This window comes from Stigmatopora argus, chromosome 4 (genome assembly GCF_051989625.1).
Source record: "Stigmatopora argus isolate UIUO_Sarg chromosome 4, RoL_Sarg_1.0, whole genome shotgun sequence".
In the NCBI taxonomy this organism is placed as follows: Eukaryota; Metazoa; Chordata; class Actinopteri; order Syngnathiformes; family Syngnathidae; genus Stigmatopora; species Stigmatopora argus.
This window is the reverse complement of record NC_135390.1, coordinates 8474847-8487869: the sequence shown is the minus strand read 5'-3', so window position 1 is coordinate 8487869 and position 13023 is coordinate 8474847. Positions and strand designations below refer to the sequence as shown.

The 13023-nt window shown below is 40.4% G+C and overlaps 1 protein-coding gene across 1 annotated transcript in view; it reads right to left on the bottom strand.

Annotated features, from left to right (window-relative positions):
* The window catches only part of ulk4 (unc-51 like kinase 4), a 72739-nt gene that overhangs the window by 22042 nt on the left and 37674 nt on the right, over nucleotides 1-13023 (bottom strand). The window contains exons 31-32 of the mRNA XM_077599753.1: nucleotides 9907-9955; nucleotides 5643-5745 (exon numbers count right to left, since the gene is read on the bottom strand). Of these exons, the coding sequence (XP_077455879.1) occupies nucleotides 5643-5745; nucleotides 9907-9955 (152 nt within the window). The remainder of the gene's footprint in view (nucleotides 1-5642; nucleotides 5746-9906; nucleotides 9956-13023) is intronic.

Genomic DNA, 13023 nt, shown 5'->3' with positions numbered 1-13023 from the left:
GTAAGTTTGTATTATTATTGTACATTTTATTCAGCCTCTCAGTGATGAAGTGTTCAAATGCATGATGAAGACATCATTAATGTGATATAACTCTATGTATGTGTAATGGGTGTAGGGGGGTTTGAGTAAACATGGGGACTTCTCAGTTTTGTGGCTTAATGGTTTTTTTGCTCAATAAAGTTATCAACAAATGCCACTTCATCACCATTTCGTGGTTATTTGTGCTGCTCTATTCTCTTATGCACAGAAAACCTTCTTGTTTAGACCCTTCTAATCGCCAAGTAAAACTGGAATGTTAAGTGTTTTTTTCTTATTCCTTGCTTTTCATTTGACATTGTTTACGGATGTATCAACTGATTTGGAACAAAGAAAGTCAAGGTGGATGAGTGGTTAGAAAATCTTCCTAACAGCTCTGAGGTCAAGGGGTCAATCCTTAGCTATGGCCTTCCTGTGTGGAGTTCGATTGTTCCCCCCAGTGCCTGCGTGGGTTTTCTCCAGGTGCTCCACATCCACAAAACTTGCACGGTAGACTTATTGACCACTTCAAATTGCCTTTATGTGTGTTTGTGAATGATTGTTTGTTTCCTTGTGCATAGTGATAGACTACAAAACAATTAAGGTACGACGAAAAGATGATTAATGAATGAATGAAAGTGAAGCATGTAATGCAACGAAGCATCATGAAGTGAAAAATAAAAATGTTTTTTTAATTAAAAGTTTAGAAGGGTAAAAAGAAAAAAAGTGATCCGGGTTTCTTTGTTGGTTTTTTCACTTGTTGCGGAACAGCTCTCTCTTACTGTAACAGAAACATCTATCGGACAGTAAAATGAAAATCCATGTTCTTGCTTGATGCAATCAGCAACTCGGGGTATTTTACATTACTCATTGTTTTGATTCCAGACATTTCCATTACAAATGACTTTCCAAACAGGAGCTTCTACTCAGAAAGGGTATGCTGGCATATTCTCACTAACATAATTCAGTGGATGCATACTGTATATAACGGATTATGTCAGATGACTAGATGAGGTGCTGAGATCATTTGTCATTTGGGTGACACTACTGTTTAGATTGCTGTGTGACAAGAAGGTTATGGGCTGTCAAATGATATTATTGTATTTGATCAGATACTCTGACCTTTTATGTAGTTAATTCAGTCATAACTCAATTGAATGAGAACTCTGACCTCTTTTGAAGAATCCCAAGACTGCAGACAGTGAGTAGACTTGAACATGCTTTGTATTACTAGAACATAAGCACCACCCCAAAATTAACACAATCTAACAAAAATCTCAAAACACTTTCTTTACTGTTGTTTTATCATTCTGGTTGCAATTGATCTGAAGTGAATTCAGATCCAACTGGCTTTTGCAAAAAGAATGAGTACACCCAGAATAGCCACAATCACAAGTCCATTTGTAGTCACAATTTTGGCACTTCAAAATCTTCAATTAAACTGAAATGCAAGTTTGTTTTTTGCCATGATACGAAGTCTAGAGTAAATCAACCCAAACATGCAAAATTGTCATTCTTTAGAGATATAAATGAATAATTTTACATGTTAAAACCCCACCAAAAGAATGTATTGTTTGAATTTGACGAGGAATAACTCAAAAGTTGCCAAAAACAGACAACAATGATAGCATTACTGTGCATATTTAATCTGAAATATATACCAGGTTAACTTGACCCAAACAATATTGTTAGCACTACCAGCATGTTTCCCTGAAAAAAAAGCTAAGGCTGTTTATAAGTAAGATTAAGGTGTAATGTCTGTAAATTACGTTTTGATTCATTTACAATTATAATGTTTCTCGCCAACATTTCAGGCTGATTAAACAGAGCACTTGTCTCCCAATGTAGTCACAGTAAAGCCTACATATTTTAAACATCTCCTGCTCTGTATTTTCTAAGTTAATGCTCAGTGCATAAAAACTCTACACATAGAGCAAATAAAATGTCTTAATGAATTAAAGCACCACTGCTAACGGATGAGCAATTAAATAATTTTATTCAGCCATTCATCTTCTGTACCGCGCATCCTTGTAAGGATTGTTGGGGTTGCTGGAGCCTATCCCAGCTGACTTTGGGCTCCAGCACCCCCATGCAACAAAAAGAAAATTCCAAGTCCAAAAATGCAATCATAAAGTTTAAGTTCATTTCTGTTAACAGCCCAACACTAACACATTAAATGCCACTGACAGCGATACACGTCCAAACTATTTTGAACCTGTTTTTGGCATCTATTGGCATCAATGGCACTGAAATCTGATGATTCACTGTCAGCCCAGCCAATTCAAATGGATTGGCAGCCTGTCTCTTACACAAGACCTTTATCCTTCTGTGTGAAGGTCAGACCATATTAAAAGAAAAGGTTGGTTTAAAACTAAAGAAAACGCTGAATGATTTTGAAGACACCTAACTCACCTCAAGGCTATTTTAATTAAAGGATCAGCAAATTTTAATCAGCAGACACCTCGTCATGCACCAAAGGACGAGGGAAGATTATAACTCGTCATATTCCTTTGTGATTCACATGATAAAAGACTACTACTCTGCCTGGCAAATATTGGCGGGTTATTGGCCTTGGAAGCCTTTCCTGAACTGTCAGTCTTCCAATATTGCTCCTCACTTCAACCTCCAAATATTCCCCCGTCTCATCCCACTTAAACACATTCTAACTCTATAAAGTAACTCAATTTTTCCCTCCCTGTCACCTCTGCACAACCCTTTCCACCTCTCATTTCATTTTCCTGGCTCAGCCGAGCTTCCCTCTCTATTTTTCCCATCTTTTTCAGCTGTGCTCTTTCCCCACATCTTTATCCCTCTCCCTTTAGTCCCTCTGTCTTCCTTCCCCAGGGGGTGTTATCTCAGTCAGAGGCAAATCTGCCCAATTATAAGCCTCATCTACTCTCTCCCTCCTTCCAAACACACACACACACACACACACACACACACACACACACTCGGAGCTCGTGCATCCACTGCCACACTTGCACACATCCTGTCTCTGGCGAGCACAACACAAGCACATAAACACGCACCTCCCTATTTCAACCTTAAACACTGTCTATTTCACTGCCTCTCAGCACACAAACACACACTTGGCCCCATACCCTTCCCCTCACTCTGTCACACCTGAAAAAGCCAATTATGCACACTTCCTGCCTTCTCTTTTCTCCTCCTACTTCCCCTCTCCCTTCTTTTTTTGCCATCACCACATTTAAAGTAAACCCCAACCGAAAGGAAGAACAGAAGCGCGCAAAATTGAGGACGAGGGGAGGGTAAATGGGGCAGTAGGAATAGCGAAAGAAAAATAATTCGCAAATGGATGGTAGGTCAAGAAGAAAAGAAATAACAAGGAGGACAACATCCAAATAAAGCTAAGGTGTTTGAAAGCAAGACAGCAGAAAATTAGAGCACAGGGTGTAAAAGAGGAGGTAGATAACATTAAAAAACTAAACTATTGGTTTATGATGAAGCAAGTAATGTAATTATATTACAAAGAATGCTACGTATGAGAATGGGAGAAGTCGGTTTTAGGAAAAAGTCTTTAACCGTCTTTATTGAGCAGAAATAGAGTCATGATAGAAAAGCTGTTTTAGGATTGTGTGCACTACAAAAAAATGTTAGCACAAGCTGAAATTTCAAGTCAAACAATTTCTCTTTTGTCAAGTTATAATGCTTAGAACTCAACATTCTTAGGACATTCGACTTTGTTTAAAAAGTTTAAACTCAACTTTTAAACTACATAGGACAGTTTTTTTTGTAAGAATGTAATGTTTTGCTCCAACAGAGGATCCCTGGCTAACAACCCAATTGCACCTTCACCGCGCATGTACAGCTGTTTCCCCAAGTTACCCCGTTTTCCGCACAACTATATGCAATGAGTTGATCTCCCTCACCTTCTTGTGGTTGCCCAAGCATGTTGGCCGAATCAACTATGTGTGGCTTCCAGCAAGGCTGGACGGGCTGAGTCTGTTTTCACGCTCCCTGATAAAATAAGGTGGTGATAATTTAGAGCAAGGGTGTCATACGCGGGTTGGTTTGCGGGCCGCATTAACCTCAACTCGATTTCATGTGGGCCGGACCATTTTAGATATAATATTTAGATTTTTTTTTTTTAGAAATGGATCAAAAGAACTGGATTAAAAGCCCTGAATATTCAGTTTTTTATAGATCTAAAACAATGTTTATTTTAGCTTTTTTAAAATATATTTTTAGATTTTACAAAATGATTTTTGAACTCAAAAAACACAGAAAAAAATGACTAAAAAATTACAATTATTGATTTAAAAGGGAGAAAATCAGGAAATGTAATATACATCTATACTCTTCATTTTAATTTGATCCTAAAACAGAAAGTCAGCACTCATGATTTACTTTTCCGGGCCACACAAAATGATGCGGCGGGCCAAATTTGGCCCCCAGGCCGCCACTTTGACACATGTGCCTTAGAGCGTGACCGGGCGTTTCGTCGAAAGACGTTTGGTCCCCGGACGTTTGGTCCCTGGACGTTTGGTCGACCGGACGTTTGGTCGACCGGACGTTTGGTCGACCGGACGTTTGGTAGAACGGACATTTGGTAGAACAGACGTTTGGTCGCCAGGTTCGCTCGCTGTCAAATTATGACAGAGAGTTTTCTGTTGATATTTAGATATTAAACTCACTCTCTCTCTCTCATGATTATAATTTTGAGAGCTAATTTCAACAGTAACAACCCGGCGACCAAAAGTCCGTTCTACCAAACGTCCGGTTGACCAAACATCCGGGGACCAAACGTCTTTCGACGAAACGTCTGAGTACCGCCTTAGAGGGACAAAACCCAAGCGAATACAAAAAATAATGAAACATTCCTCCTCTGGATTTGATTAACCGACCACCTAATGTTTTCTTGATGGTCTAAATCTCAAACATTTGAAGCAAAAGTAATACACCAGATACAATAGTCAATATTTAAAAAATTGAAAGGTGTGGTTAGCACTTTAGCCTGACAGTTCTGGGTTTCCCTGCTGAAACTGCGGCCCCCGCGACCCGACCTCAGATATGCGGAGGAAGAGGACATGAGATGAGAGTACACTTTTTTGGGCAACTCTCCACTCCTCTCTACAACAACAGTCTCCTATTTACATTTGCAAAAACTCTCACAAATTCATCCATGTTCAAGTATTTTTCTAAAGACATTTTGGGGCCAAACTCTGCCAGAAATCACAAGATTCCTGCTCTTGTGTGACTTTGTGTAACAATCATACCGTGGACATGGGCACCAGTCTGTAATTACACAGCTGTTTATCCTTGCATTGTGGGGCTGTGCTGAAACCTGACAGCCAACGATACAGCGACAACTTGGCTCAATTACATACTGCAGCAATGATTGAGTTGATGTGTGTATGTGTGTGTGTGTGCATGTGTGTGCATGTGTGTCCATGCGCTGTATCGTGGAGAGAAAAAGAGAACAGAGGCAGGCCAATGCTGTGGCTACTGTGTATACTACCTTTTTCTATGGATTGTTCAAAAGCTGCAGTGTACTAATTTTGGTAGTATATTAAAATTTGGTTTCTCCAAATTCTGATTGGAAAGGGTAAGACATTTTTAAGGGGGTTCCTCTCCCTGCCTAGAGCCTCAATTTCTGTTAACATTACCTTCTTGGTGTTCTGGTTCCATGGCCAAAACGGAATCTTGACTAAGATTGCATAGCAAGGCGAGAGCATTTTGAACCACTCCACTGGTTGTATTACTGTTATCCTAGAGAACAGAAGAAAAGCGTAGTTATGGTTTACGTCCACAATATCAAACATTGCAGCATCAAATTTCTAGTCATTGGTGGTGTTTTGTTGTTGAAAGGATCCAATTGAATCACTTTGTGTGGCCCGGGAAAAGTAAATCATGAGTGCCGACTTTCTGTTTTAGGATCAAATTAAAATGAAGAGTATAGATGTATATTAAATTTCCTGATTTCCCCCTTTTAAATCAATAATTGTAATTTTTCAATCATTTTTTTCTGTGTTTTTAGTTCAAAAATCATTTTGTAAAATCTAAGAATATATATAAAAAAAGCTAAAATAAACATTGTTTTAGATCTATAAAAAACGAATATTCAGGGCTTCTAATCCAGTTCTTTTAATCCATTTATAAAAAAAATATCTAAATATTATATCTAAAACGGTGCGGCCCACGTCAAATCAAGTTGACGTTAAAGCGGGCCGTGAACCAACCCGAATCTGACACCCCTGATTTAGAGTGTTCAACCAGCCTAACATGCATGAGGCGGAGGGAAATTGTAATACCCAAAGAAAAACCACGCAGGCATGTGGAGAACATGCAAACTCCACACCCACCAGGGATTCAATGTCTCAGAACTGGGCGGGTGGAAAAAATGGATGTTCTAATGGGTTTAAGTCTCATCTCATCTCATTTTCTGAACTGCTTTATCCTCATTAGGGTCACGGAGGGTGCTGGAGCCAATCCCAGCTGTCTCCGGGTCAGAGGCAGGGGACACCCGGTGGCCAGCCGATCGTAGGGCACAAGGAGATGGACAACAGTCACACCCATACCTAGGGGCAATTTAGAGTGTGCAATCAGCCTACCATGCATGTTTTTGGAATGTGGGGAAAACGGAGAACCCAGAGGAAACCCACGCATACATACTAATATATATATAAATATAGGGCGGCCCAGTGGAGCGAGTGGTTAGCGCGGCAGCCTCACAGCTCTGGGGTCCTGGGTTCAAATCCAGGTCCATCTGTTCTCCCCGAGCCTGCGTGCGTTACCTCCGGGTACTCCGGTTTCCTCCCACATTCCAAAAACATGCATGGTAGGCTGATTGGACCACTCTAAATTGCCCCTGGGTATGGGTGTGAGTGTGCATGGTTGTCCGTCTCCTTGTGCCCTGCAATTGGCTGGCCACCGATTCAGAGTGTCCCCCGCCTCTGGCCCGGAGACGGCTGGATTGGCTCCAGCACACCCCGCGACCCTAATGAGGATAAAGCGGTTCAGAAAACGAGATGGGAGATATATATATATATATATATATATACACATTTTTGGTAAGCCTATCTACAACATAATGCCTCAGGCATATTTTACAAGGACTACTGTAAAACCCTCTCTGAGATACTTTTCCATCATACTTAATAATATGTGAAATGTTTCTAATGTATTGATTGTTTCTCACCCACACTGGTCCGTTCCATTCAATTGCCTGTTGTTTCAATAGTCTTTCAACATACTTTGTATCTAATTATGCGAGACTGCAAAACCTGTCAATTTAGGAATGATTGACGAAACTGTGCCTTGAGTGTAAACATTGCGTTTTTTTTAATAAGCCTGGTAGGGGAGGGTGGATAAATTCTGGGATAAACAAAATTGACCAATATTTTTTTGTAATTACAAATCGCCAGGAAAATATCTTAGCTTAAAGTTTTCTCCCACCTCCCATCTTCTCAAACATTCACTACTGTCCTCTTTATCCCCATCCTCTCGTTTTAGACTCTCCTACTACACTTCTTCTGCTGCCCTCATTTCAGGATTTGATCCTTTGTGAGATACACCAGTCCTGCCTGCGGGGTCTGTGTGCATCAGTATGATCTGTGTATGGTCTGATAAGCCTGGCTGGTGCTCATCATGTGCAGTAGCCTGAGGCGGGAGGCAATTACATCAAGTTGCACCTTAAACCACTTGCCTGTCAGGAACAACAAATGACAAAGCACATTTGTTTTGATCTTCATTGGCTAATTAGCCATAGAGGACAAAGTTGAATAACGCAGAAAGCAATGACTGTGACTTCACAGCTGAGGAACACACACTTGAACTTTGAAGAAACCAAATTGGACAACAACCCCCAACAAAGGAATAGCAATATCCAGAATGACAGAACATGTAGGCTTCCTAAAGAAAAGAGGCAAGCCGTGATAAAACTTTCTCAAAGTGAACGCGCCTTCAATGACTTGATTTGTCGTCACGTAACCTTGTTGGTCACCAGGACATTCTCAAATTGGACCAAACTTTGAAGTCACCTAGCAGCCAGTAATCAAGTAACATTTATTCATATGGGACGTAATCACAATAATGTCTCAAAGGGATTCACAGGCCAAATTTGACAGACGATTAATAAGGAGAACTCCTCAACCACCAAAAGAACAAGTTAAAACTCAAACCTCTGACTGTGAAAGATAAGTAACCCTGAAAAAGGAACTATTATTTATTATAAATTAAAAAAAAAGTTAAATGGGACAACAGAATGAAGGCAAAAGAAACAGAAAAAGTAAAAAAGTTTCTCTGGTGCCCACAACTGACTCAAAAAGCTTACAGGGTGTGCATTTGTGCGGTGAATTAATTTGTACAAAAAATGTTGGGTTTGTTGCATGCTGTATTTCCGATAAATGAAAGAGATTGAAATTCATTCATCATCTGTACCGCGCATCCTCACAAGGGTTGCGGGTGCGGTGGAGCCCAACCTAGCCAACTAGGGGTACCAGGAGGGGGACACCCTGAGTTGCTTGCAAGACAATCGCAGGGCAAAAGGAGACGGACAGCCATTCAGGTTCACACTGGAGTACCCAGACAAAACCCATGCAATCGCAGAGAGAACATGCAAACTCCACACACAGCAAGTTCCTGCCAGAACTGTGAGACCAACCCGTTAATCACTCTTCCACCGGGCTGCCAGTTTTTTTTTTTAAATCATTATTATTAGTACTTTGTATAATGCGTCTGCATCTGCCTGTCCATACATCAAAGGTAAAACCAATGTTCTACCCAATGTCTAAAGCAAAAACTCAGACCTTCTTTGGCGGTCCTGTGAGTTGTCACTTGCGGGCATTTCTGCAAGAAAACATCATGGCGCAGACCAGGCTACCAAATTCCAAGACACGGTTGCCGAGGTCTGCATTGGCACGAAAATAAACTCATGCCGCATTTCACGCTGGGTTTCATGGGGCCAATCAACAAAAAGAGGGCCGATAGTGTGAGCTGCAAACTGATCATCAGAGTCACACTGGATATCAATCAAATTAGCCCACTCCAAATGCTTTTCAGTGTCCTCGGGCACTGAAACCAATTGTGAAGTTTGCTCTGCATTCTGGAGTCTCTTCATGTCTGCAGCAGAACTACTTCATCATTTGGACAAATACAATTAAGCGACTTTCGTGATCACCAGTGACGGCTACAATCAATCCAGATCAGGGTGACTCAGGCAGTAGAAATCAATCCAAGCAAGCAAAAGCCATATAGGAAACACTAATAGATCCCGACATGGCCAGCTCAGAAGGGGTAAACAATCAAGCGCGGATTTAATCAGGCTGTCGGGTAAGGGTGTTTAACATTCTGAATCAGCTAGTCGGAACCGGGGCAGCCAGCCATGCAGAACAGTGATTATTTAGAGAGGACGTGGATGTGGATGTGGATGTGGATGTGGATGTGCATGCGTGTGCGGGTGGAAATGCATTGTTGATTGCTCCCTGGAATTGAGCATGCATTTGATGCTAACAAAAAAGGAAAACTACAGTGCATTTGTTGACAGGTGAAATAGACTGTATGCACGGAACCATGAAAGGTCAGTAAAAAAAAAAGTACCTCACTAGTAAACCTCAGAGTGCTTGCCTGTTTGAAAGTTTCATAGCATGGTCCAGGTTCAACAATATGTACTTTAAAGGGCTGAAACCACTGCAGGAATTTACATATTTATAATTATATATAAATAAATAAATATGAAGGTTATGGGGAGCAAGTGGGAAAGAAATAACAATGAGGACCCCCTTACTCTGAACTATAATATAAAGTACGACAGCCACTGTTCAGTAAAAAGCCACAAATAATAAGTAGACAATCAAATGCGATCTAGTACAATTTATAATGTTAAAGATGTATTTACACGTCAACAATATAAGCTGTTATGAAATTTCTTACCCCAATGAGCTTCAAGACTGTTGGAAGGATTCCATTGTCAATGATGATTCTAAAAACAAAAATTACAAAAGGATTATAGAAAATAAAAAATGACATAATTTAGTAATACATGAAAAATGTACAGTGCAAGCATTTCTATTTATTTCCTTATTGTAAATGGAAACTTATTCAGTGTCTCATGTGTTTTCTCATCAGCTCCTCAGCCGCCCTTTTATTCTACCATGTATCTATCTTCTGTTCATTTATTGCATTTCTAATTCCTCTTTGTCTGTTAAGTGTTGTCACATCTTGTTATCCCATCCATTCTTTCCCCAATTAGGTTTGTTTTTCTTAGAATTTCAAGTTTAACCCTACATTTAAACAATTAAGGTTTTGTTTATTTAATTCTAGTGCACTCCTATGTCTCCAGTCAACTGGCTTCTCAGTGGATGAGTGCTTAGCGCATCGGCCTCACAGTTCTCGAGTCCTGGGTTCGAATCCAGGTCGGTCCTCGTGTGTGGAGTTTGTATGTTCTCCCTGGTCCTGCGTGGTTTTCTCCGGGTACTCTGGTTTCCTCACACATTCAAAAAAGTGTGAGCATGAATGGCTGTCCGTCTCCTTGTGCCCTGCGATCGGCTGGCCACCAATTCAGGGTGTCCCCTACCTCGTGCCCGAAGTCAGCTGGGATATGCTCCAGCACCCCCTGCACCCATTGTGAGAATAAGCAGTTCAGAACATGACTGAATGAATATTTGCTTCTCTTTCAAAGAGATTTTTTTTAATAGAAATTGACCTATTTACAAGAGCCGTTTTGCACTCCACCATTATATTAACTCAGGTGTGCGGTCTTGGTGATACCACGTTTGTAGCTCGTGCCTCTTTGCCGCGATTAGCGCAAGGTTTGGAAGTGGTTAGAGAACTCAAGGTTGTCAAAACAAAAAACGTAGTTGCGTTGTACAAAATGGCTGATTAAATCAGAAAAAACATGTTTTGACATCGTCTTTTCATATAATAGCTAAAAACAGTAGGCTAACAAATCTCTATCAGTATGATGCGTCCTCTGCAAACCAAAACAAGTTATTAAAGAACATTGATTAGTGTTTTAGCCTTAGAAAATCAAATAGTGAAGTAAATCATAATTCAGGAATGATGTTAGAAAATAATCATTTACTCCCAACCTTTTTTTGGGCAAACAGGGTTTTTGTAGGCTTTTCTGTGTGGCAATATGCTCACACACACAGACACACAGATAAGGACATTTAATACACACACACGCACACACACAGCATGAGGTTCTTTGGCTAAAGGTCATAGTAAATGTAATTGTTTGAAGGTGTGTCTGGACTGTGATAATGCAGAGAGAGACAGCAGGCAGCTTTCCTAACATTAACGTCCCCAATTTACCATCTAATTACCACTCGGCTGGCTTCATAGCCACACTTATCTAACCAAGGGCCAGGCAATTTAATTTCTGATTGTATAACCATAGAGATGGAGAGAGCATTGCGGAGCGAGGGCACCGAGAAGGAGAGATGTGTGGACTCGTGTTAATAAATTAGAGCTGACGAGAGAGAGAGAGAGAAAAGAGAGAAGTGAAAAGGGGAAAAATGTTAAATATTGTTAATAATTTCTGACAAAAACGAGCAAGAGGAAAACAGATGTAGATGGGAGCGTGCTGACACCAATTTGCGAAGTTCACGTCAGTCTACTTGTGTCAAGGAAGGAGTTGATGAGGAGAGTCAGAAGAGGAGTTGGAAAGAGAGTAATGTTACTGATAAGAAAAGTATTTGGCATACTAAGCACGGAGAGCAAACTACCAGGTTGGGAAAGGATAGATGGAGCTGAGGAAGAGCCCTTAATGATAAGAGGTGGAACTTAAAACAAATACGTGGGAAACACTAAATAGGCAATTTGGAGAGGACATACTCGATTGGTAACAATCATGGATGCTATCAATTGAGATTAAACTGACAATGAGCTGCAATATTTCCCCCTTAAGAGCCCTATTATTGAAAATGACTTTTTTTGATAAGACACATCATGACCACTTTAGATAATCACTGCCAATAAACCAGGCAGGTACAGTGCAGCACTTTTCAGAAGTGGCCTAGAAGTGACTCTATATTGTGCTAAAAATACAGGCCCAATCTATTTTTGAGGCAGCAACAAGCTGCACACAACAAATTGAGATAGGTTTCACAGAAATAGATAAGCCAATCCACCCATACGGGTGTACATCAATTCTTCAGAACTAAGAGTTTGTGCACCTGTCCATGAAACCTTTATCGACATTTTCCTCAGTCCCCACAATTGGTCTATATCCACAGTATTTCTGTGTGTCTCCTATTTTCTGGTGGTGTCCTAATATCCTGATCCTTTTCCTGCATCTTTCTAGTGTGACTTAGAAGAGAAGACAGTCAAGTGGGAATCAAGACTCAGAGACAGCTGTGGTCAGGCCACATCTCCTAAATAGAAACACCCAAAAGTGGATTCGAGTGAGTGCACAAAGACAGACAGACACAGCAGTGAACATTTCATCTTTTGTTTCCAGGTGGAAATACATATTATTATTCATACAAGAAAAAGCACTAAATGTCTGCGTTCAGTTTGACAATTGAGCTCTAAATAACCTGAAAAGCTCAGTGCTAGCTGTCCGTCCGTGAAAAAGAAACCATTTCCAAGTTGAGAGAAGATGGACGCTCTGAGGCATTGCACAAAAATTGGAAACAGTCCACGGCTGTTTAACATGTCCACAAAGACCAGGTTGAAATATGCTGAAAAGAGAATAACCTCGAACTAATGAAAACAGATTGACATTTACAAAAGTATGATCGCAATTCATCCCCTGAAAGAGATTTACCTGATGAACAGCATAATGACAAGAGCAAAATTAACGGTGACGTCAATATAGAAAAATACATGCAAACGGACTAATCAATGAGCCAAAACACATGGGAAAAACGATAAAAGAGTTAATTCTTAGGGGTGATTAGACACAATATTGGATTCGCTACCCAACATACTATAAGTTGCACTGCCCGCTGACCTAACCTTCCCTATTCTGTCCTGTCACCCTTGTCCAGTCTAATTGGTTACTTGGTGCATTTGATCCCTAAAGGGAATCCCTCAAATAAAATT